This window comes from Indicator indicator, chromosome 4 (assembly GCF_027791375.1).
Source record: "Indicator indicator isolate 239-I01 chromosome 4, UM_Iind_1.1, whole genome shotgun sequence".
Lineage (NCBI taxonomy): Eukaryota > Metazoa > Chordata > Aves > Piciformes > Indicatoridae > Indicator > Indicator indicator.
The window spans coordinates 32,569,493-32,595,644 of record NC_072013.1 but is presented as its reverse complement, the minus strand read 5'-3'; the positions used below and the strand labels follow the sequence as shown (position 1 = coordinate 32,595,644).

General features: G+C 48.2%; 1 protein-coding gene across 2 annotated transcripts in view; it reads right to left on the bottom strand.

Annotated features, from left to right (window-relative positions):
* Window positions 1-24,526, bottom strand: part of FERMT2 (FERM domain containing kindlin 2) — a 66,236-nt gene extending 41,710 nt beyond the window's left edge. For both annotated transcript variants that reach the window (XM_054400844.1, XM_054400845.1), the window contains exon 1: window positions 24,370-24,526. In XM_054400844.1, the coding sequence (XP_054256819.1) occupies window positions 24,370-24,526 (157 nt within the window). The remainder of the gene's footprint in view (window positions 1-24,369) is intronic.
* Window positions 24,527-26,152: the final 1,626 nt, after the last annotated feature.

Here is a 26,152-nt window from a genome sequence, read left to right as displayed (position 1 = left end):
TTGTAAAAGGGTGGTGGAGACCTGAAGGAGGCTGCTCATAGAGGTTGTGGAGTCTCCTTGTCTGGAGAATTTCAAATTCTACCTGCACATTGTGATCCTGTGTGACCTGTCCCAGGTGATCCTGCTTTGGCAGGGGGGTTGGACTCGTTGACCTCCAGAGATCCCTTCCAACACCTACCATTCTATGATTCTCCAGGTCTTTCAAAAAACCTGGAAAATGAAACTAAAAGTTACTTCCCAAAGGAACAACAGTGCAAAACCCAACAGCCACATCTCCTTCCAGCAGGGACACAACCATGAGCTCTTCCACAGTCATGTCAAAGTTGGAAAGCATTTGGGGAAATAAAGCATGATGATGACTCCAGAAGTCAGCTACTCTGCAACATTTTCCCTGAAAAATATTCCAAAATATTTCCCTTAACACCTGGAATATTTTTCACTGCTCTCCCCACAGCCCAGTTCCTGCAGAGCATCTTCCAGTACAACATCCTCCAACCAGCATTAACAGTTCACTGTCCCCCCACAACAGAGGAGAAAGGAGAGGGGGGAGGGCATGATCCAGGCATTGCAGCTGCCTTTTGCAAAGCTCTGCTTAGCCCAAAGCCATCATCTCCAAAAATACTGACCAAGGGGGTGTGTCAGCACTGGCAGCAGCAGCCAAATCTCTCATTTCAAAAGAAAAACCAAATGTTTCCGCAGGATGTCATCTGGGCAAGGATACGAGAACCTCAAGAGGCCACAAGTTACGGAGACACTTCTGCTCTCACTATTGAAAATGACAGAGTCACCAGGAAGTTTTGAGCTTACAGACTTTGTAGGAGGAATGTTTTCATTTTCATAACAAAACCCCAAAAAACAAGACCCAAAGTGCTTTGCAGGTGAAGGCAGTGGTGACAGCACCATTCAGTTCTCAGCTCCAGATGCTCCTGTGATCCTGGATTCAAGACCCCACCTTGAATACTGCAACCAGTTCTGGTGTCCCCATCGTAAGAAGGACATAGTACTGTTGGACTGAGTCCAGAGGCAGGCCCCGAGGATGATCCAAGGGCTGGAGCACCTCTGCTAAGAGGACAGGTTGGGCAAGCTGGGGTGGTTCAGCCTGGAGAGGAGGAAACTCAACAGGGACCTTATAGTTGCCTTCCAATACCTGAAGAGAACCTGCAGAAAATCTGGAGAGGGACTTTTGATAAGGGTGTCTAGTGACAGGGCAAGGGGGAATGGTTTCAAGCTGAGGGAGAGTAGGTTTAGACTGGATCTTAGGAAGAAGTTCTTCAGTAGGAGGGTGGTGAGACTCTGGAACAGGTTGCCCAGACTGGTTGCAAATGCCTCCTCTGTGGAGGTGTTCAAGGCCAGGTTGGATGAGGCCTTGAGCAACCAAGTCTATCTGAGAGGCATCATTGCCCGTAACAAGAGGGTTTGGAGTAGATGACCTTTAAAGTCCCTTCCAACCTAGGCCACTCTATGATTCTATGATTCCCATTAGAAAACATCAGTTTAACTCAAAACTGATGTTTATTGCAACAGCTCCTTCCTCTACCCTTCAGCAGCAATGCTTGTGCACAGCAGAGCATCAGCTGGAAAGCCAGGTGCAAGCCCAACAGAGTCCAAGTGTTAACACTCAGCAGAAACACCACCAAACAGGCTAGAGGTACCAAGGAACCCACTCCAGAACAGACTTCATAAAGACTATCCACACAAGCCACGTATGAACTTAATAAAGATGAGAACAGTGTGACTAACAAACCTTTTTTTTCCCTGACCCTATCTGAAAATGGGATCTTGATCTCAGTGTTACTGAGAAAAGCCAGCAGAAGTCTTTTTTTTCTTTGAAGTCCTGGTCTAATGGCATAATCACGGAGCCAGAAAGTAGAAATGTTCAGCTAGACTTTTCAACAGCTTTGTACAATCAAATTAAACAAAACCAAATATAGAAAAGCATGCACACTTGCACAAGCCTTGGCTACTCACAAAAAAATCTGAGAAATCATTACAATGGACTTTGGTAATGAAGTCCAACTTCTGCCCTACTGAAAGCTGAACAAATTGGGACTGAAAGTTGGGGGGGGGGGAGGGGGTAAAAAAAAAAGCATTTTGAATCACTAAGAGAAGAAGATTTGGGGTTATGCTACAGATTAACCTTTCAGGCCATGGCACAAATATGCACAGCATCATCTTTCACCCTGAGTGTAATTAGCACTTTGAATTAACAGGGAGATGTTAGCTATAGCCAAAAAGGTAAAGGTTTGTGGCCGGTCCCGCAGGGTAGTTATATATAAAAGAGCTTGGCAAATGTTTAGCAGCTGACTTGTGGGGTTGAGTTTAACACTAACATGCTGACAAGAAGCCTTGGGAGCTTTGCAAGGCAGCTGGTGTGACCCTGGGCTTGGAGCAATCCTTGGTGCGCCAGGGAATGCCAACTGCTTGGTTAAATCTGATCAAAGGTTTATAAATCTCCACCAGGGTCCCAGTTCAGGAGTGACTGATTTGTGGGGGTTACATATTTATGATGAGGCGTATTCCAGCTCAGTCTTTCCCCATTTAATACTGCCACTTGTAGGACTGGCAATTTTATACCATTAGAGCCTGGATAAGTCTTTTGAGTGCTGCAAACTCATCTTAGAGAGCCCAGACCTCAAAATCAAAAGGTCCAAAACCACACTGCAAATTTCAGCAGAGGAGTTAGTATATCCAGACGCTCCTCTGGATGTTAAATGCTCCTCACACACTCCTGAGCTGCCAATTCCAGCTCTGAAGTGCCTTATAGCAATGCTGTCATACAAAGGAGAGATAGTCAGAGCCAGCAAGTGTTCATGACCATGTGGATATTGGGAAGAAATTCTTTACAGTGAGGGTGGTGAGACACTGGAACAGGTTGCCCAGGGAGGTAGTGCATGCTCCCTCCTTGGTGGCATTCAAGGCCTGGTTGGATGAAGCCTTGAGCAACCTGGTCTAGTGGAAGGTGCCCCTGCCCATGGCAGGGGGGTTGGAACTAGACGCTCTTCAAGGTTCCTTCTAACCTAAACCATTCTATGATTCCATGAATCTCAACTGAACCAAAAGAAACAGGCTTGCTTAGTAGGATGGGAAAATCTACCCTTATTAGTCTAAATGAGGCTGATTCCTGAATTAGGCACAACATGGGGAGAGGAACTAGAGCCATTAGGGTTTAGGTGTCCTTAGCGCAATAAAGAAGCATCTTCCCATCATGGTCATCTTGGAAAAGGAGAGCAGAGAAACTGCTCTTTACAACTCCCTGAAAGGAGGTTGGAGTGAGGTGGGGGTTGGTCTCTCCTCCCTCGTATCAGGTGATAGAACAAGAGGAAACAGCCTGAAATTGTGCCAGGGGAGGTTTATATCAGATATTAGGAAAAATTTCTTTCCTGAAAGAGTGGTGAGCTATTGAAACAGGCTGCCTAGGGAAGTAAAATATGGTTTAGTGTTGACCTTGTAGTGCTGGTTCAAAGGTTGGACTAGTGATCTTGAAGGTCTTTTCTAACCAAATATAATCTGTGATTCTGTGATGGAGTCACTGTCCCTGGAGATGTTCAATAATTGTGTGGATGTGGCACTTTGGGACATGGTTTAATGTCCATGGTGGTCTTAGGTTAGGTGGTCTTGGACTCAATGATCTTAGAGGTCTTCTCCAACCAAAACAATTCCATGATTCTATGAAATGTGCTGCACACATTTACTAGGGTCACAGCAAACCATTCCCAGCAATGCTCCCCTTTCAGGTAAGGAACCTGCCAGGAGAAGGCTGCAGAGATGTGGAGGCTGGAGCCATCAGCATCAGCTGGAACAGGGATTGGGGACAAGGAGTTCCGGGAGCCCAGCCCCAGTCACAGTGGCTGCAGGAAGGGGAAGCATGGTATTTCCTTCCCCGCATCAAAAATAATCCCCACTCCCTGCTTCCTCCACCTCCCTGCACAGCCTGAACCAAAACCCTGGCTGCTGGGGGCCCGAGAGGGTTGTGAATTTTTTTTTTTCTTCTTTTTTCTCAGGAAGAACCTGGTTTAGCATTTTCCTCCTCTAACTGTGCAAAGAGGCAGAGACACAGCACAGGGGTGATGCTGAGGATGTTTTGTACAGCAAGACCCATGGAGGAGCAAGCTTGCTGTTTATCTTGCAAAGCTGTTCAGATACTGCAAATCATAGAATCACAGAATGTTAGGGGTTGGAAGGAACCTATAGGGATGATTGAGTCCAACCCCCCTGCCAAAGCAGGATCATCCAAGGGTAAGCCACACAGGAATGCAGCCAGATGGGGTTTGCAAGTCTCCAAAAGGAGACAGCACAATCTCTCTGGGCAGCCTGTTCCAGGACTCTGTTACCCTCACCGTGAAGAAATTTCTCCTCATTGTTAAAATGGAACTTGCTGTGTTCCAGCTTATGCACATTGTTCCTTGTCCTATCCACCACCAAAAAGAGACTGGCACCTTCGTCTTGACACCCACCCCTCAGATATTTACAGACATTAATGAAGTTCCCTCTCAGCCTTCTCTTCTCAAACAGCCCCAGGTCTCTCAGTCTTTCTTCAGAAGACAAATGCTCAAGTCCCTTAATCATCCTCATAGCCTCCACTGGACTCTCTTCAGCAGATCCCTGTCTCTCCTGAATTGGGGAGCCCAAAACTGGACACAATATTCCAGGTGTGGTCTCACCTGGGCAGAGAAGAGGCGGGGAGAAGAACCTCTCTAGACCTGCTGAGCACACTTTTCTTGATGCACCGCAGGATACCATTGGCCCTCTTGGTCACAAGGGCATATTGCTGTCCCATGGACAACTTACTATCCACTAGGATTCCAAGGTCCTTCTCCATGGAGATTCAAGATGCATCTTAAATCACCCAGACAGAGACCTCTGTGAGGACAGAACATTATGAGAAGAGACAAAGGGCTGCTCAATAAAGTGTTTTAAAACATCCTTAGCTTTCAAGTCATGCCGGTGTCTTGCCGCAGTCACATCACACCAGCTCATCCAGCATTCATTACAATTGCAGATTTTTATTCCCACAGCTACTACTAAATCACATCTAAAATCCCAGTCTTAATTGAGATGCATATGAAGTGTATTTTAATTCTGGGCTTGCTGCTGCACAGACAAACACACAAAGGCACAATAACCATTTAAGCCAACAAAGCTGGAATTTGCTGAAGTGCAAAGAAGATTGAGATAGTCCCTTCCACCCTGAGTGATGGTGTATCAGGCAGAGTATCCCATTTATCCCATTTTCCCATTATCCTATTTGGAGCTGGCTGCTCCAAATGCTTTCCCTCTGCTGATCCATGGATTTTAGAAGTCCCTTCTCTGCTCCACTTCTGCAGCAATTGAACCTCCTTTCTTCAGAAGCATTACAGGCACTTGGCAGACTCTCTGCAGAAGCTTATGACTTACTAGCAGTAGTATACAAGTCTCCAGTGTTACATAAACACTATTTGCACTGTTATTTTGGGATATCCCCTGTTGCAGATGGGCTCTCCTTCCGTGCACTGCTCAGGACAATAGAGCCCTGATATGGCCAAATGGACTTCTTATTTTTCAACCCTCACCTCAGCACATAATTAAATCCCACTAGATTGGTATTTGGAGGGCAGGAAACTCCAGCAGCAATGGTCTCTACCTCTGGGAAAGGATCCTGCGGAGTAGCATCACATCCCTTTTCACACACACATCCTGGATCTGATCAATGCTGATCAATAGCTAAAGGGTGGGCAGGCAAGAAAATGAGGCCGGACTCTTTTCAGTGGTGCCCAGTGACTGGACAAGAGGTAATGGGCACAAACTGGAACCCAGGAGGTTCCAACTGATCATGAGGAGAAAATTCTGTGCTGTGTGGCTGCCCGAACCCTGGAGCAGGCTGCCTTGAGAGGTTGTGGAGTCTCCTTCTCTGGAGAGATTCCAAATCTACCTGGATATTGTGATTTGGGCACCCTGCCGTGGGTGACCCTGCTTTAGCAAGTGGGTTGGACTCAATGAACTCCAGAGGTCTCTTTGAAAGCCCAGCACACTGGGATTCTGTGATTAAATTCATATGACAGCAAAAAGCCTATGAAAGCCTCCATCACCTCAACATCAGAGGCAGACTATTAAACAGATCCTGTATAAGCTTGAGTAGGTAGGTAGGGACCTTCTGCAAGCCTGCCTGGTTTGCATCAGGGATTTCTGTTTGAATTTTGGAAACAAGGGTTTGCAGCTGAAGCTGGTTTCCCTGCAATGCTCTTCTACTCAGGAAGGGCAGCAGAAGCAGCAGCCAAAGCAGAGGCTTCAGCTCATTTCTTAATTATAAGTGATGGCTTTTAGAGCAACGGATTCAAGTCTTCAGCCCTCCCAGGGGAGCAATACGGAAGGATCATCCTCCTCCGGCTCAAAGCACAGCAGAACCAAAGCCCATCCATTCCACTGGTTGTTTTTCCATAGGAACAGAATTAACAGCCTGGTCCTGGCTCTTCTGCAGTTCTGAGTGCACCAGGAGTGCCTTTAACCACAATTCTTCCTGCTCTGGTCTAGTCACGCTTGAGAAATCAAGACAGCAAAATGCTTTTCCATTATCCACACACCACCTCAAATTACTCCATAGAGATATATACATATACATAAATCTACTATCCCAGAATACCAGCATGGTCAGGGGTGGAAGGGACCTATAGAGATCATCTAGTCCAACCCTCATGCCAAAGCAGAATCACCTAGGGTAGGCCACACAGGAGCATATCCAGATGGGTTCTGTATGTCTCCAATGAAGGAGACAACACAACCTCTTTTGTAGCCTGCTCCAGGGCTCTGTCACCCTCACTGTAAAGAACTTTCTCCTCACACTGAGGCCAAACTTCCTGTGTTCCAGCTTATACCTGTTGTTCCTTGTCCTATCATGGGGCACCACCTAAAAGGAGATTGGCACCTTCATCCTGACACGCACCCCTCAGATATTTACAGGCATGAGTAAGATCTCCTCTCAGCCTTCTCCTCTCAAGACTAAACAGCCCCAAGGTCCCTCAGTCTTTCTTCATAGGAGATATTTCAAGTCCTTAATCATCCTTGTAGCTCTCCATTGGACTCTCTACAGTAGTTCTTTGTCTCTCTTGAACTGGGGAGTCCAAAACTGGATGCAGGAGTGGTCCGGGGGTGGTCTCACCAGGACAGAGTAGAAGGGGAGAACTTCCCTTGACCTGCTGGACACACTTTTCTTGATGCACCCCAGGATACTATTGACCCTCTTAGCTACAAGGACACATTACTGTCCCATGGACAACTTACTGTCCACTGGGACTCCAAGGTCTTTCTCCAGAGAGCTGCAGGATGACCTCTAGTCTGTACTGGTGCAGGGGGTTATTCCTCCCCAAATGCAGGACTCTACACTTGTCCTTATTGAGCTTCATGAGGTTAGTATGTTTATATTCTGCATATAAATGTAAATATAAACACACTTACAGTATATATACACACACTCAGGCCATATTATACACATATATATAATATATGCATATATAATATACACACAGATAATAAACGTATCTGTAGAATACATAGACTTATATGTGTCATATTTGCACACACAGATGTTGATACACACACACACATATATATAAATATAATATATACTAAGATAAGTGTGAGGATTGAAACCCACAAGCCAAGCATTCCTCTTGCCAAGTACAAATGATTTTTAACCTACTGAGAAAAAAACCCTAACACCCAAAACACCTAACTTCCCAGCTTTGCAATGAGTTTGGTGCAGATGGCCTGAAAGCACAGGAGCCCAAGCAGATGGGCCCAAGCACAAACACAGGCTGGGCAAGGGGTAACTTGACAGCAGACTAGAGGAGAAGGACTTGGGGGTGTTAGCTGATGACAAACTCAACCTGAGCTGGCAATGGTCACTTGCAGCCCAGGTGGCCAACCATGTCCTGGGCTGCACCAAAACAAGTGCGACCAGCAGGAGGAGAGAGTTGATTCCTCCCCTCTACTCTGCTCTTGTGAGACCCACCTGGAGCACTGCATCCAGTGCTGGTGCCCCCAACACATGAAGGACATTGGATTACTGGAGCAGGCCCAGAGGAGGTCACAAATATCATCAGAGGGCTGGAGCACCTCCCCTATGCAGACAGGCTGAGAGAGTTGGGGATGTTCAGCCTGGAGAAGAGAAAGCTCCACAGAGACTTTATAGCAGCCTTCCAGAACGAAAGGGCCCTACAAGAAAGCTGGGGGGGGGGGACATTTTACAAGGGCTTGTGGTGATAGGATGAGAGGGAATGGATTGAAGCTGGAGGAGAGCAGATTTAAACTGGATGTTAGGAAGAAATTCTTTACAGTGGGGTTGGTGAGACACTGGAACAGGTTGCCCAGGGAGGTTGTGGATGGCCCCTCCCTGGAGGTGTTCAACGTCAGGCTGGATGAGACCCTGAGCAACCTGGTCTAGCAGGAGGTGTCCCTGCCCATGGTGGGGGGGCTGGAACTAGATGATCTTTAAGATTCATTCCAACCCAAACCATTCTGTGATTCTATGAACTGTTCAAAGGTTTTCATAAGGATATAAGAAAAAAAAATAGTGGATTGCATTTATTTTTTCTTAATTAATATGCAATATACATTTTACTGACAAAAATACAGATGTGGACAGCACATTTAAAAGCCTGATTGCAGGCAGCAGACAGCATGAGAGGCAGCCAAGGGATTAAAGTACCTTTAAGCTCAAATACCTGCTGATAAGGCATTAATCCTGCAATTGCAAGGCCAGAGGAGTGGCCAGGGGCTCTTCAAGCCTGATGCTGGGTGTTGGCTGGTTACATACCTCTCTTGGGAAGTTGACATGGAAGAAAAACTCCTTCAAAGGAAAAGAGACCTCCACCAATAAATAAATAGGTGGGAAGTGCCTTGTGTGTCCTAAGCAGGCTTGCTGGGAGGGGATGCACCCTCCCCTTCACCTTCTTGTTCCCTTGGGATGCATTGCATCGCCATTATGCTTGGAAAGCAAGCTAGAAGTATTTAAATGCTTGAAAATGAGAGAAATTTAATACTACAAGTCAAAAAAAGAGAAAAAAATAAAACCAAATCACCCCTAGTGATTGTACATCATAACCTCGTGCTTTACAAGTTTTTCCTCTTCCACATGCTATCAAGCAGTGTCAATGAGATATGAGGCTTACCTGCACATCACTAAAAAGAAATCAAATCAGAGAATCATAGAATTGTTTTGGTTGGAAGAGACCTTTTAAGACCATCAAGTCCAATCACTAACCCAGCACTGCCATTAAGCCATGTCCCCCAGCATGACATCTACACAGCTTTGAAACCCCTCCAGGGATGGGGACTCCACCAATTTCCTGGGCATCCTGTTCCAGAGTTTGACAACCCTTTCCATGCAGAAACACATCCTAATGTTCAACCTAAACCTCCCCTGGTGCAACCTGAGGCCATTTCCTCTTGTCCTATCACTTGTTACTTGAAAGAAGAGACTGACCCCCACCTGGCTCCAACCTCCTTTCAGAGAGTTGTGGAGAATGAGAAGGTCTCCCATCAGCCTCTTCTCTCCATGCTGAACAACCCCAGTTGTCAGCTGCTCTTTGTGATTCTACAGGCTCTTCACCAGCTTCACTGCCTTTCTCTGGACCCACTCCAACACCTCTATGTCCTTCTTGGAGTGAGTGACCCAAAACTGACTCCAGTATTGAAGGTCTGACCTCACCAGTGATGAGTATGGGGGCACAATCCCTGCCCTGGTCCTCCTGGCCACACTATTGCTGATCCAGGCCAGCATGCTCCTGGCCTTCTTGGTCACCCCTGCACACACTGGCTCATGTTCAGCCAGCTGTTGACCAACGCTCTCAGTTCCTTTTCTCTCATAAGTACAAAAAAAAAAAAAAAAAGGCTAATCCAGTGCAAAGAGCAGGACAGAGGCACTGGGGTAGAGGGCTAGGGCAAGAATAAAGAAACATTTACAGCCCAGAGCTCTGCTGAAGGTCTGTCTCTAGCCAGTGCCTGTTCTCGTGGTCATTCATATTATCTGCTTTTCAGAAGACACAACCATGAAGCATCCCTGTGCTTCCCCCCCACCTGCAGACACTGGTGCAGGGATCAGCCTCCAATCTCAGTGGATCACATCCACATGGTTTGCTGGAATACAAGACCATCACTGGCTTTTGAAAGGTTTTTCCCAGTTTGTGCAGGGTCTGGAATTTCATGAGAGAGATGTGCCCAGGCTGCTCAGGACAAGAGGTAATGGACACAAACTTGAACATAAGGAGTTCCATTGAAACATGAGGAGGAACTTCTCTAAGGGTGACAAAGCACTGGAACAGGCTGCCCAGAGGGGGGTGGAGTCTCCATCTCTGAAGTCATTCAAGACCCACCTGGAAGCATTCCTGTGTGACCTTCTTTAGGTGAAGCTGCCTTGGCAGGGGGCTTGGACTCTGTCTCCAAAGGTCCCTTCTAACCCCTGTTACTCTGTCATTCTGTGACACAACACCAGCAAGGAGCTGATCTGCTCTTTTCGGGCTAACATTGTTGCAGCTGAAAATATGACAAAAAATCCTAAAATGGATTAAAAAAAAAAACATACATACATTTATGTTTTAATATAATTGTATGAATTGGTATTATTTTATATATTTATATTATTTCATTTTTATATTATTTTTTAACATATTTATATTTAATGGCCATGGTCCAAAGGTTGGACTCGATGACCTTAGAGGTCTTTCCCAACCAAAACAATCCTATGATTTTATGGTATTTTTATGTATTAAAAATCTATTTATATATTAAAAAATGGAAATATATAAACACACATATAGCTGTGTGTTGATGTATTTATATGCTGTGGGTGTATACATGCAGACACACATGTATATCCATAGAGCTGACCACATTGCTCCCTATGGGGAGGGATGGGACACAGCCTCCTCACACTGACCTCTTTAAACTCAGATTCCTTTAAACATGCCAAAACCACTCCTTCCAGCATAATTATGGAAAAAAATCATTAGAAAGCGAGTTATTTTCATTTATCTTCAGCACAACAAATGCTGGTGTGTTTTGCTGCGTGACACAGTGGCTGTCTTGGGCAGAATCTGTTTTTGCTGTAGATTTGAATTCTTTTGGGGTGTGTGATGCACTGAAGCAGAATCCTCTCCACCCCTTCAATGGGGATTTAATTGCAGAGCAAAGTTCAAAATGGAACAAAAATCCTCCCAGCCTCTGGTCACGACACTTGAAAAATTACACTTTGAAACACAGAGATAAATATCCTATGAAGTTCTTATCATGTTCTTATCATCAGTTCTTATCATATCTTATCTATGCTTGTAATAAAGGTGTAGCCACCACGATCTGATGCTCTTGGTACTCAGGAGACTGAACAGGAGCTTTTCATAATGTTACCCATATGACCCAAGGGCTGGAGCACCTCTGCTAAGAAGATGGGCTGAGAGAGCTGAGGTTGTTCAGCCTGGAGAGCAGAAGACTCCAGGGGGACCTTATAGTTGCCTTCCAGTACCTGAAGGGAACCTGCAGGAAGTCTGGAGAGGGACTTTTCATAAGGGTGTCTAGCAACAGGACTAGGGGGAATGGTTTTAAGCTGAAGGAAAGTAAGTTTAGACTGGATCTCAAGAAGAAGTTCTTCAGTATGAGGGTAGTGGTGGGACTCTGGAATAGGTTGCCCAGAGATGGTGTGGATGCCTCCTCCCTGGAGGTGTGCAAGGCCAGGTTGGACAAGGCCTTGTGCAACCAAGTCTAGTGGAGAGGTATCATTGCCCATGACAGGCAGGTTGGAGTAGATGACCTCTAAGGTCCCTCCCAGCCTAGGCCATTCTACAACTCTGTAGTATGCATTTTTGCATGAGCTATGAAAAACAAAGTGTAAAGCAGCTACTCTGCAGCAGCCTCATGCAGAAGGGCTTTTTATCCAGAGATATACACAAAGCAGTACCAAAAATTCTCCTGTATCCACCACCACAGCAAACCATCACCACTACTTTGTCTTCAGGAGAACATCTACACATTCCCACAGAGATGTCCAAAACGGGGTGGACTTGTGCTGGAAAATTTAAATTTCAGACTATTTCTTGCATGAAAAACAGTTTGACTCCTTAAAAAAAAAAAAATTAAAACCTGCAGACAAAAGCAGCCTTGTTCCCAACGCTGTGACTCCTGTGAGTATGACCGAGCGCAGGAGAGACCTCCCTCTCGTGCTGGCGTGCCAGGGGACACGCCGGGCTCACCGCTGCGGAAGCCTGACGCCAAGGCACGCCGTGGAGTAGCAGAGAGCTATTCAAGAGCAATGAAAAAGAGGAGGAGGAAAGAAAAAACAGTAGCAGAGAGCTATTCAAGAGCAATGAAAAAGAGGAGGAGGAAAGAAAAACCAGCCTGCGGAGGACACCGAGCACGTTAGGATGCAATGCTGAACCCTGCAGGTGTTCCATGTCGCCCTGCACAGAATAATCGGAAGGCACACCTGCACATGACTGAAAAACAAAATCAAAGCAGAGAACTCTAGAATTGGTTTGATGGGAATACACCTTTAAGATCACCAGGTCCAACCATTAACCCAGCACTGCCAAGTCCACCACTTAGCCATGTCCCTCAGCACCACATCTAGATGGCTTTTAAATCCCTCCAGGGATGGGGACTCCACCACTGCTCCCCTGGACAGCCTGCGCCAGGGCTTGACAACCCTTTCAGGGAAGAAACTGCTCCTGATGTCTAACCTAAATCTCCCCGGTGCAACCTGGGGACATTTCCTCTTGTCCTATTACTTGTTACTTGAGAGAAGAGATTGACCCCCACCTGGATCAACCTCTTTTCAGGGAGTTGTAGAGAGCAAGAAGGTCTCTCTCTCAGCCCCCATTTCTCCAGGCTGAAAAATCCCAGCTCTCTCAGCCTATCTTCTTCAGAGAGGTGCTCCAGCCCTTGGATCATATGGGTCACGTTATGAAAAGCTCTTTTCAGTCTCCTGAGTACCAAGAGCATCAGATCGTGGTGGCTACAGCCAGTTCCCTCAGCTGCTCCTCAAAGTTCTCTAGACCCTTCACCAGATTCATTGTCCTTCTCTGGACATGCTCCAGCATCACAATGTCAAGAGTAATGAAAAAGGGAAGGAAGAAAGCAAAAACAGCCTGTGGAGGACACTGAGCACATCAGGACACAATGCTGAAATTCTTTATAGTGAGGATGGTGAGAAACTGGAACAGGTTGCCCAGGGAAGTTGTGGATGCCCCTCCCTGGAAACGTCGGATGAGACCTTGCGCAACCTGGTCCAGGTGAAAGTGACCCTGCCCATGGTGGGGCGGTTGGAACTAGATGATCTTTAAGGTCTATTCCAACCCCAACCATACTATGAATGTCTGATTCTATGCTCAATCCAAGCAATATTGAGCCTTTGAGCATCTCTGGTGGAGCCAGGTCCCCACACAGACTTCAGGGAGAAGAACAACTCTTGACAAGCCTGAAAGTTATTTTTTTTTCCAGGGCAAACTGTCAGAAGGAAATTCTTTTCAGTGTCAACACGTTTACACAACTAGCACTTGGAAATTTCATTCATTAAGATGCCATGTTAGTATCTGCTACTTGCATTGCTACTACTGAAACAAACACCTCCTCCTCCTGGGGCTGAGACTATTTATCTTGTGCCAGCCACAATGAAAAGCATCTCTGCTCTGAATGGATGTCACTCAACGTCACAAAGGACAGCAAACTCTTCCTTAAATTTGCTTTACATAGAATCACAGAATGGTTTGGGTTGGAAGGAACCTTTAGAGGTCATCTAAATCAATGTCCCCACAGTCAGCTGGGTCAACTTCAACTAGAGCAGGTTGCTCAGAGCCCCAAACAACCTCACCTGGTTTCAGGGATCGGGCTTCTACCACCTCTCTGGGCAACCTGGGACAAAGTTTCACCCTCAGCATCAAAAATGTCTTTCTCTCCAGTCTGAATCTCCCGCTTTTGTTTTAAACCCATCACCCCTTGTCCTGTCACAACAGGCCCTGCTCAAACATCTGTTCCCAGCTTTCTGGTCAGCCCCTGTAAGCACTGAAAGGCCACCAGAAGCTCTCCCTGGACCCTCTCCAGGCTGAATAACCCCTCAGCTCTCTCAGCGGGACCACACAGCAGAGGGGTTTCAGCCCTTGCCTCCTCTGACCCGGCTCCAACATTGGCTGTGGACTCCAGAGCTGGCCCCAGCACTGCAGGTGGGATCTCAACAGAGCAGAGGGGCAGAATCCCCTCCCTCCACCTGCTGCCCACGCTGCTGGAGATCAGCCCAGGACATGATTGTTTCTGGGCTGGGAGTGCAGGGTGCTGGCTCATGTCCAGCTTTTCACCCACCCAAAGATGCTATTTAATACCTCAGCATTTATTGCAGCGGTAGGTCTACAGGCTCCTTCAAGCTGCTCACCTCCAAGTACAGCCATACCCAACTCTGTGGAAACCCCTGAGCAAAGAGAGCAGTTTGGCAGTGAGCTGCTTGCCAGTGATGCTGAACCCAGCTGAATGTCAGGAAACTCTCCAGTGGATCAAAAAGTTGGGACCACCTCTGCTCCCCAGCAGCAGGGGGGAAGGGGAAGGGAAGACCACTTCTCCAGGAAGCACTCAGCTGCCTTGATTACCAGTCCCAGGGTGCTCCCTCACCCTCCAGCCCCATATATCACACTTCCCTTCCCTCACCAAAAAGGAAAAGTGTCCCAGCATGACGAGTGCCAGCAGTCTGCAATCCTGACTCATCCTTGATGAACATGGAAGGCATAAGGGATCCAGTCCCTGCCAAAAAGACAGCATATCCATCACAGAGTCAGAGGACGTTGGTGAGATGGATGCCTATGGCAGATACGATTCTATGGTTGGACCAGATGATCCTGAAGGTCTTTTCTAGCCTAAGTGATTCTATGAAGCGATTCTACAAGGGAGGACTCAGGGCAACTTGAATTCCCAGCTTTTTATCTGAAGCTTAATCCTCAACAGGTAATTAATTCTCCAAAGCTTGGTTGCCTGCTAGACTAGGTTGCTCGAGGCCCAATCCAACCTGGCTTTGAACACTTCCAGGCTTGAAGTCTCCACAACTTCTCTGGGCAACCTGTTGCAATGCCTCACCACCTTCACACTGAAGAATTTTCTCCTAATGTCTAAATTAAACCTGTCTTCTTCCACTTTGAAGTCATTACTCCACAGAGAGGAACAGCAAATCTTTCAAGTTTCATCCAAAGTGCTTCCCCCCATAAGGGGAAGGAGTAGAGGATAAGGGAAAGAAGCAGAGGATAAGGGAAAAGAGCCTCATCCTTCCCCAGCAGTGACAGCAGTCAAAAGTGTTTCACATGTCACCAGCCTTCCCTTGCACACATTTTAGGATGAGTTCCTGGGGCAAAACAAGACTTGGGGTGAAGCTGACCTCTGCTGTAGGTCCTTTGCAGAGCCATGGAGAGATGCCATGGAGAGGAGATGAAACCTCATCATTTTTCTGCATCATAAAATCATTTTAATTGGAAAAGACCTTTAAGATCATCAAACCCAACCACTATCCAACTCTACCAAGTCTGGTTCTAAACCACTTCCCTCAGCACTGCATCTCAGCATGTTCTAAACCCCTTCAGGGATGATGATTCAATGACCTCCCTGGGGAGCCTCTTCCACCATTTGATTACCCTGTCAGTGAAGAAGTTAGCCCAAGCTCACAGATGCACACGATACACTTTTAAAGGACTTTAAGATCCCTAACCTTGAGCTTGGGTCCACCCCACCCACCACACACCCAAGCTCAGGCACTAAAGCCTTAGGGCTGGACACGTGGGGTGGCAGAGAAGACAATTTCTGCTGCAGACAGCTCTTGAACTGCACTTTGTGTCAAGCAAAGCTCTGTGTATTATCAGCAAGGAAGGGAAGCTCAGCAAGACAGAGCTATAGCTCTTTCCAGGCAATTTCATAAAACACAGACTTTCTAATTGAATTTGGAGTTTCAGCAATCTAACTCTTCCAAAAGTACATTTGCCTGCAGAGAGAAGGAGGCAGGAAGGGGATGTGGGGGGAAGAAAACAACAACCTAACACACGTATAATCAGCTGGTGAGAAATTTAAAATGTAGGAATTGGCAAGATGAATTTTCGGTTGCTATCTGGTTGTTTTGCAAGCTAAACCCCAGCTGAGATTATGAAGGGGAAGGTTTATGCAACTGCTGGTGCCTGTTTGCCTAAATCCCAACCCACCCCCCCCAACACTGTTCTCAACCTATGCTTCAAGTTCAGCCACGTTTTACCAAAAAACTGGTCTCCAAGATCCCACCTGGACTGCAGGACATGCCATGCACACAACTCTGGAGGTTTGTATTTGAATGGCCACCAAGAGCAAGCTGCACCCAGAGCTGCTGCAGCCCCTCTGGGAGATGGGCAGGAGCATAAAAGTGGAGGAGCATGGCTCTCCAAAAGCGAAAAAGAAAATCAAAAAGCTTTCTTCTGGTTCGATGGGTCCTTTTCTTTCCCTGCCTCATCACTTCTACCTGGTGGAAGCCCCAACCTGAAGAACAAAAGCAAAGTGAAAAAAGCAAAGCTGGACACAAAAGCAAAGTTACTGCAACTCTGCTCAAGCTCCTGATTTCTCTATCCAGCAGGAATCTGGGGGTCTCAGTATTGTAACACCTGAAAACTCCTGAAATTTACCAAGAACATTCAGAACCAAACCCCACCAGCTGAGAAGTTATGCTCAGTTTTGTTTCTCTGCCCTTTTCTAGTTAGTTAATTCATGTTTGAGAACAAGAAAGAAGAAATGCATTTTCTTTAACATGTTTCAGCACTACAAGACTTTTTGTCCCCCCAAGAGCAACCAGGGTTGGATGTTGGGCTGAAGTCAGCATGCCATGAGCACTGTAAATCTCCTTTTCCCCCTTGTCTGCAAGAAAAGACACAACAACGACAAAAAAACCCTAATCCCCTAAACACCCAAAATAGGAGCTCACAGCAGTGGTGTCAGCAGTGATGTTGAAACAACTGAAGTTTGCAGTGCAAATACTCCCTCTTCTCTTTCCCAACTCGGCAAACATTCCCCACATCCACAATTTCATGCAATTATCCACAATCCTTCCCCCTCCTCCATAATCAGAGACCAAGGGTTAAAATCCAGGTCTCCCCTTAGGCTTTTATCACATCCCATAGTTGCAAGATGTTGCTCATAAATCAAGCTGCAGAAGGGTAACTACCAAATGCCATTTTCCTCAGAAATAATCAGAGGTGGGGCATGATTTTATCCCAGTATCCAGAGAAGGATGGTGCCTGCTACGAATGCAGCCCTCAAACACATAACAGCACAGAAAGAGGGTTCAGAAATCCCTGCCCAGGAACACCCAGAGGCATTTGGCTTCCGTATAGAAATATCAAGCTATTCTGAGTACAATTTGTTTGGTTTTTTGTATGGTTGACAGAGATTGAGGAAGATGCCTGGGTGAAATGCCAGCCCTGATAGAGGAAGAGTGGGGAAAATGAAAGGATGGCTACAGCAAAAAAAAAAAAAAAAAGGAAAGGGGAAAAGGGAAAAAAGGAAAAATGGGGGGGAAAGGGAAAAGGGGGGGGAAAGGGAAAAGGGGGAGGAAAGGGAAAAGGGGGAGGAAAGGGAAAAGGGGGGGGAAAGGGAAAAGGGGGGGAAAGGAAAAAGGGGGGGAAAGGAAAAAGGGGGAAAGAAAAAGGGGGAAAAGAAAAAGGGGGAAAAGAAAAAGGGGGGAAGGAAAAAGGGGGGGAAGGAAAAAGGGGGGGAAGGAAAAAGGGGGGGAAGGAAAAAGGGGGGGAAGGAAAAAGGGGGGGAAAGAAAAAAGGGGGGGAAAGAAAAAAGGGGGGCAAAGGAAAAAGGGGGGAAAGGAAAAAGGGGGAGGAAAAAGGGGGGAAAGGAAAAAGGGGGGAAAGGAAAAAGGGGGGAAAAGGAAAAAGGGGGGAAAAGGAAAAAGGGGGAAAAGGAAAAAGGGGGTGAAGGAAAAGGGGGGGAAAGGAAAAAGGGAAAAGCGGGAAAAACGGGGAGAAGGGAAGCGTGTGAATGTGACAATTTCTGTCCTTTTAGCTCCTTTGGAGTGACACAAGCATGGCAAACACAGGTCCCCCGCACGCCTTACGTCAAATCGAAACCTGAAGGAGCTGGAAGAGGAAACTACTGATTTGGGCTGGGTGGGAGCAGCAAACCCAACAATTTCCTGTCTGTGGTACAACAAACCCAGGCTCTGGTATTCGCGGGAACGCTGTCGCCACTGCCTCCCCCTCCAACTGGGATCTGTGTCATCGGCTGGGCTCTTCTGAACCAAAGCAGATGGCTCATAGTGAAAAAATTAAATATGAAATTAAATAAATACATAATTTTACTTTTTTTTCTTTTCTTTCAGAGTCACCTCCACTCTGGGTAGCAATACCAATTGCTGTGGCTGCAGCTTGGAGCCGAGCTGCCTGTGTACAGCTTTTACCTACCCCCACCCCAAATTCCTCTGGTCATTGGCAGTTCAGCTGAATATTCCACTTAGGCTAACAAAGGGGACATTATTTGAGCCATGATCCTGTAATTTGGTGTGGGCCTACATGGAAATTTCCTGGAGTTGAAAGCTGGATGTAAATGAAGAGCCAGCCCCACATGGATCAACACGCACAGTTGGAGAGTGTCTGTGTTAACAAGCACTTCCATATCACAGACTGGTTTGAGTTGGAAGGGACCTTCAAAAGCCATCTAGTGCAAACCCTCTCACTTAAATATCATTAAAACCGTGGGTTTCAGGGGACAAGGATTCAGCACAGGTCACTATCAAAGATATCATCAAGTGGCAATATTCAAACACAGGGTGCATTAGCAGCTCCAATGGTCTCCCTTCAAGATGATGCTGAAGCAGGAGAATCTGCATGTGGAGCACCTCTGCTGGGCAGCATCCACCAGCCTCCAAGGTACCACTTTTACCTCAAAATGCCCCCAAACCTTGCCAATTTCTGGAGCAGGACTTCTGTGCTCAGCAGCATGCCAGATCCACCTCCTAACCTCTGCACTCACCACTCTGCCTCCCACTGGGTGCGTAAGTTCTGTTGTTTAGAAGTCTGGGATGAAGTTTCCTGGGGAAATCTGGGGCAGGGTCAGTGTGGAACATCAGAGCCCTGCCTGCCCAAACCACAGCAGCCTTCAGCAGCAAACACCATCATCATTTATCAGGTTATTTGAGGCAAGCCCTCACCACCCTGCCTCAAAAGGAACACAAACAGCTTCTCGCAAGCCTGATGACACATTACACAGCACTCAGAGTCCTCTCGTGAACATCATGCACTTGAGAAGCAACACTGAGGAGTGAACAAGCATTAATTTTGAAGAAAAACATCCTTCTTGTCTCTACTGACAGCTGATGGCCAGAGGAGTATCTGCAGAGCTTACAAATCAAGATGCTCAGCTGTCATCCTTGCAACACGAGGAGAAACCCCCCAACCAGACACCAAGCACTGATACTCAGATCAGGACTTCTGGAAGTGTGGCTACATTAAAGCCCCTCCCTTTATTTCTCTTTAGCCTTCAACCACTTCTTCAACAGCAAAGCACACATGGTCACCAAGTGAGCCTCTATCAAGTCTCCTTGGAGAAGTCCAAAGTGAAAGAATCAAGTCACCTGCAAGACAGCACTGCAGACTCATCTTGCCTTGTGTCTGCAACAGAACCGTGCTGGGGCAAGGACTCTGCATTTCTCTTATATAGCCTGAAGCTGTTTCAAATAGTTCATTCCAATTTTGAGGCAAAGAATTTCCCCAGCAAGTCTCAGGAGGGCCCAGGGCATTTCTAAGTACAGCAAAAGCTCAAACACAAGCTTGGGGAGATCAATGACGCTGCATTTTCTTGGTGTTTTATTCATAACCCTTTAAGGGGTCCATTAAGAAAGAGACTTCACAGGGAGAACGCTAATACATCCCATCAATCTTGCAAAGAGTGGAGCTGAAGTCACTGGCAAGATAACATGGGCAGAGTACATCTGACGTTGAACAGAGCCCCTCGGGTGCATCCCAGACACATCTGCAGGCTAAAACCCAGCAACAATAAAGCGTTCAATGTGCTACCTCACCTAAACCAAAGCACTCTGCATGGGACAACCCCTGTGCCCAGTCCCCGGCTGGCATTCCACCTTCTCCCAGGCGATGGCAAGGAGATAGCGGAGGAGTTACCAACAATGGAGTTTAAACCAGTTGCCCAAACTCTTATCAAAGATGTGATTCACAAAAACCCCCAAGGCTTTAGAAGATGTCATCACTGTCTGCTGTTATCAGCTGCTCCCTGTTGAGGACAGGGGCTTCCTTTGATCCCCAGCCCATCCCAGCTTGATAAAATGGGGATGCCACCACGTCACAGGGCAGCACCTGGAGTCATCCTCCCACCTTGGCTGGGTGACTATTGCTAACACCTTTCAGCCCAGAAGGACTATCTTCATTCCAAACCCAGCTGCTTGTGCAGTTTTTGTGTTCACTTATCTATTTTCTTCAGGTACAACCCCCCTAAAGGCGCTCAGTCTTCCCCCAGTGCTCCCATCATGCCCCCACAGCTGGAGCCAGTTGCCACACATATAAAGCCTGTAAAATAAACCTAGAGAGAAATCCACATTTCCATCACAAAACTTCTATCCACAGACTTTCTGAATCTGCTCAGTGCACATTTAGGTCACCTGTCTTCAGCCACTCCTCTGCCAGTCACCATTTGCCCCCAATTACGTGTTTCTGTCAGCTATCCTTTCATCCCCACTGCCATACAGATCATCCCTCAAACACAATCCTGCAGTTAACATCTATCCCACAAAGCTCACCCAAGCACATGTTTAGTTTTTTTTCTTGCATATGTTTAAAACAGCCTGAAGTTGACAACAACAATAACTTGTGTTCACTTCCTTCCTTCCTTCCTCTGCTCTCAGTGGTTTTTTTTAAGCCCTGAGGTTTTTTTTTGTTTGCGAGTCAATAGTGGCAAAATTCCTAAAAAACTCTGGAGTTTCCAATTCAGACCCCCAACAAAACACTCCTGCTCTTAAAACCTCAGCAGTTCTTTGCTGATTTTTCAGCGATGACTCTGCCAAGCCCACGGCACAGCTCAATTAACCAAGTGGCTTAATCCAGTGGGGTGATAAATAACAGGGGAGCAACCAGGTCACTGCAATTCACTTGAGTAACCAGAATCCCACTCTGCTGCTTGGGTTTTTTCCAATCCTTGCCTGCACTAGTGACAGATTTTAATTGCCTATTCCCAAACAGTCCGACCACAGCCGCTCTGTGCAGGCAAGGACCGAGTCAACAAGATTTACTGATATCTGCAGCCTTGAAATTAGGGAGGAGAGACTTTGCTGTGCTCCTTCTCGGAGCATGGCATCCCAACATGTGCCCTCTGTGCACTCCCAGCCCTCTCTGAGGCAAAAGACTCTTTACTCCCATCATTTTCTCCTACAGACATCAGAAAATACTAATGTAAATCTGGATTTTCTCCTTTTCCAAGCTCTCCTTGCTGCTGGGAGGAGGGAAGGCACCTTTCCCTCCCACTTAAAAATTACTGAAGAGCTTCTACCAACCATCATAGATTCATAGAATGGTTGTAAGGGAGACCTTAGAAATCATCTAGTTTCAAACCCCTGCCATGGGCAGGGACACCTCCCACTAAATCAGGTTGCTCAAGGCCTCATCCAACCTGACCTTGAACACCTCCAGGGAGGGGGCATCCACAACCTCCCTGGGGAACTAGTTCCAATGTCTCACCACCTTCATTGTAGAAAAACTTCTTTCTAATATCCCAGTCTAAATCTGCCCTCTTCCAGCTCAAAGCCATTCCCTCTCATTCTATCACTACAAGCCCTTACTAAAGGCTCTCTCTAGCTTTCTTTGTAAGCCTGCTTTCAGGCACTGGAAAGCCACTGTAAGGCCTCCCCAGAGCCTTCAACCAAAGCATCTCTCCCATGCTACAATCAGAACAGGGATGGTCAGCTGCAAAGTCACAGCAACTTCAGTGAAAACTCTGGGCAGGCCACAAAAATTCACTTTCCCTGCCTTCCAGCAGCACAAAGCCTACAAGAGGCTTATCCCGAAGGATGGAGTCGACAAACCCCTGCCCAAGGGATCCATAGGGACCCCAAACAGTCCATAGGGGATGCCAGAGCTGCAAGGAAACTAATTTTAAGAAATTTTCTTCAAATTCAAAGCAAAACCAATCTACTTTGCAAAAGATGAATAGGCTTTTTAATGCTGGGGGTTGTTAAAGAAGGGCAATGAACACTGGGAACACTGGGAGGGATAGAGGAACATGGGGAGGGATAGGTTAAAAACGCAAGGAAAAGGGTTTAAACGTGGAAAAACTGCAAAATTAACACGGCTGGAGCCGAAGCAGCGGCGAAGGCTGGATGAAGGAGGACATTGAGGAGGCACACGAGGGTGAGGAGTGAGTCTCGTCCCACCCACCCGGCTCTGCTAAAGCTGTCCCTGATAAACTGGCAGCAGCTCAAAGAAGAGCCATAAAAATAATGAGAGGGCTGGAAGAGTTGACATGCAGGAAGATTAAAAGGAACTCAATACGTATAGCTTGGCATGGTGACAAAAGCCAAGGGGAAAAGGAAGGCAACAGCCGGAGATATCCTTGAGTCTGGAGTGTCCCAGGGAGGGGGACACTGGTGCTGAGCCCCTGTGGGGAGCACCATTCCTGCTTCCCACTGCTGCTGCATTCTTTCCCTCTAATACAATCCCTAATTTAACAAGTGGAGAGGATCTGGGCAAACATATTTCGGGGGGGATGGATTACGTCAGGAGCTAATTCAGGTCCTTGCTGGGCTCCGTCCCCATACACGCGCCCAGCTTTCAGCACGAGTCAGTCCCAACACCCAGCACAGCTCCGAACCAAGGGGAGCATCACATAGTCAATCTCAATCAGCCAGATAGTTTTATATAATTTCCAGCATTTCTAGAAAGCTGTGGGTTTGTTGTGTTTTTTCCCCTACCCACTGAATGCTCAACTTCAGCAAATCTTTTCTGCAGCTCCAGCATAAAACTAACAAAATAAACCCCCCAAGTTATGGGAGTCAAGGCTACCTCCAGGATAAGCTCCTCTGATGCGAGTGTTTGCTTCCTCTCAAAACAAGCGTATTTATATCCATCTCTTCCTTTCTTTAACTTTAGATAATTCATAAATCACAACCTAAGCAGAGTGGGAGTGGATATTTTTCAAGCTGCACACGAGGGTTTCACGTTGAACCTGGTCCTGCAGGCACAGCTGACAGCTCCACTACTCCCACAGCCGCAGGCACGCGCGGGCACCTCACAATTAATATTTTATTTGAGCAATTACAGTCATCAGCCCAGACTGTACTGTTGAGTAAACAACCCCCAAGCCATAAAGAGGCTGATAAAAAAAATCAGACAAGAGAGAGGTTTGGTGGGGCAGAGCTCCCCCATGGGCAGCGGGTCCTCACCCAAGTTGAGCTCCTCTGCCACAAAGCCACCCCCATGGCTTTTGGCCATGCGTTCCCAGACAAACGAGTTCTTTGTCCAGGTGCTCACCACAGCATCCCCAATCTCAGTCTCACATCCCCACCTCACCCAGGTCACCCTGCTAACCACCCTATCCTCACAAAGAACCCTCAAAAGTACTCTCCTCATCCCAGAACAGCACATGGCCAGGTAAAACTTCAGAATTAAATTTTTAAGTAAAGTGGGGAGCACCCATAAAAATCCCTCCGCCCAGCCTACAAATTGCAAGGTTTCCCAGCTCTGTGTAAGACCCGGGGTGCAAAGCAGCTGGCAGATGGGGGCTGAGGCCCTGCCACAGGCCAACTAGCTTTGGCTGTAAAAGTTTGGCTGGTTTTGGCCCCAAGCAGTGAGGAAACCCAGCACAGTGCACTGACTGAGAGTATGGTGGGTGCTGGTGGGGTGGGGGCGTGGAGGCATGTATGGGGGATGGTGTGTTGGGCAGGGTGCTAGGCTGCAGGGTGGTGGTCAGGCAGGGTGCTGAGACGTGAGGTGGGCAGTGCACTCGGGTGGGGTGCTGGGACAGGCAGGGTGCTGGGTGCTCAAGCACAGTGCTGGAGCAGGATGCTTGGGAGCTAAAGCACAGTACTGGGGCAGGATGCTGAGTGCTGGGGCAGCGTCCTGGGTGCTGAAGCACAGCACCGGGAGCAAAAGCCCAGTACTGGAGCAGGATACTGGGGCAGGATCCTGTGTGCTAAAGCACAGTACTGGAAGTTAAAGCACAGTACTGGGCCAGGATGCTGGATGCTGGGAGCTAAAGCACAGTACCGAAGCAGGGTGCTGGGAGCTAAAGCACAGTCCTGGAGCAAGGTGCCGGGTGCTTAAGCACTGTAGTGGGATAGATTACTTGAACACAGTACTGGGACAGGGTCCCGAGCTGGCTGAGGAGTGCCGGAGCGGGGTGTGTAGAACTCACCGAGTTTCTCGACTAGACGCAGCATGACGCCGCCGATGTGAATCTCGCCGGTGACCCTCAGGGTGACGTCGCGGCCCAGGTCGGTGACATGGACGCTCAGCTCCCACGTCCCATCGGCGTAGCAGCCGTCCGGCATGCGGATCCCGTCCAGCGCCATGGTCCCGGCCTCCTGCGCCGCCAGCCGCGCCTCACCGACCGCCCGACCGCCGGTACGGCACGGCACGACTCGGCTCGGTTCGGTTCAGCACGGCTCAGACCGCCTCCGCGCCCCGGGGGATTGAGGGGGAGTGTGTGTGTGTGGGATGGGGGCGCGGTGGGGCGGGATCGGGGGGGGGGCTGTGCAGAACTTGCCCCACCGCCCCCCAGCCGCTGCCTGCGGGGCCGCCGCGGGAGGAGAAGGGGCGGGCAGGGAGAGAGGAGGGAGGGGAGGGAGGAGGAGGAGGAGGAGGAGGAGAACAGGGAGGGAGGGAAGAGGAGGAGGGGGATAATAATTAAAGGAAAAACGCGCCCCGCGCCGCCGGGCCCCTTGGCCTTTTATGGAAGCGAAGGACGGAGCAAGCGGGGGCTGCTCCAACATCCGGGACTCGCCGGGGGCGGCCCGGCTGGGTTCGGCCCGGTTCGCCTCGGCCCAACTGAGCTGAGCTCAGGTCGGCCCAGTTCAGCCTGGACCGACTGGGTTCGGCTTGGGCCGCCTCGGCTGGAGTCGGCTCGGCTCAGCTCGGCCTGGCTGGACTGAACTCGGCCCTGCCCGGCTGGACTGGGCTCTGCTCGGCAGGACGGAGCCGGTGGAACCGGGCTTCCCTCCCCAGCCCCGCTATGGAGCCGGGTGGGCCCGGGCTATGCGGTGAGGGGAGCTCAAGAGCCATCCCGGAGAACGGCCTCTAGGGCCAGTGGGAACCCGTTTCCCGAACACGCGTGAGTGCTCCAAGTGCCTTTCCGTGGCACCCTCACCCCCTCTGCTGCCTTTAAGGTTGGTTTTTAACTCTGGTCATTTAAGAAGTTTCATTCTTGATGAAAATCCTTACTTTTTTGTTAAGCCCCTTACCTTAGCATCACCATCAATGGCCCACGCTGTTCCCATGCCGAGGCTGGGCGATGCGGTGCTTCCTTCCATCCGTATCATCATCTGTGGAGCTGGGAGATGGAACTGAGTCCGAACCAGCGCAAATGGAGGAAAAAACCCCTCCAAACTATCCGTTTCCTGTAGCTCTCCACCCAATGATACATACATCCCGCCAAGGCAGCCGGGCTTCCTGAAAAGCCCTCGCACGGAAGGAGCTGCGTGTCCAGGTCCGGCGCGGTGGTTGGTGGTGGTGGGCAGGATGTGTCCTGCACCAGGCTGGCCGATGGGAAGCTGTGTCCTGACAAAGCCATGCCCTCTCCGGGAGCCTCAGGGATGTCTCCAATACGCTGGATGAAGCCTTCTCCATGAGCACTGTTCCCATGTCCTCTGAAGCAATGGAGCTTTGCTGTTACGGAGGCAGCAAGAATCTCTTAACAGGGGTGATAAAGTCTCACCACCGTTTCACCTTTGCCGCTATAGTGGAGATACTTACAGAATCATAAAATGGCCTGAGTTGGAAGGGACCTTAAAAATCACCTAGTTTCAACTCCCTTGCTATGGACAGAGACAACTCTCATTAGACCAGGTTGTTCAAAGCCTCATCCAGCCTGGTCCTGAACACCTCCAGGGACTGGTGTAGGGCTGTTCCTCTGTTTTCCCTGTGCATTAATAAAAGCATTCCCAAACTTGTTTCAGGCAGAATAACCCAAATTTTACCCC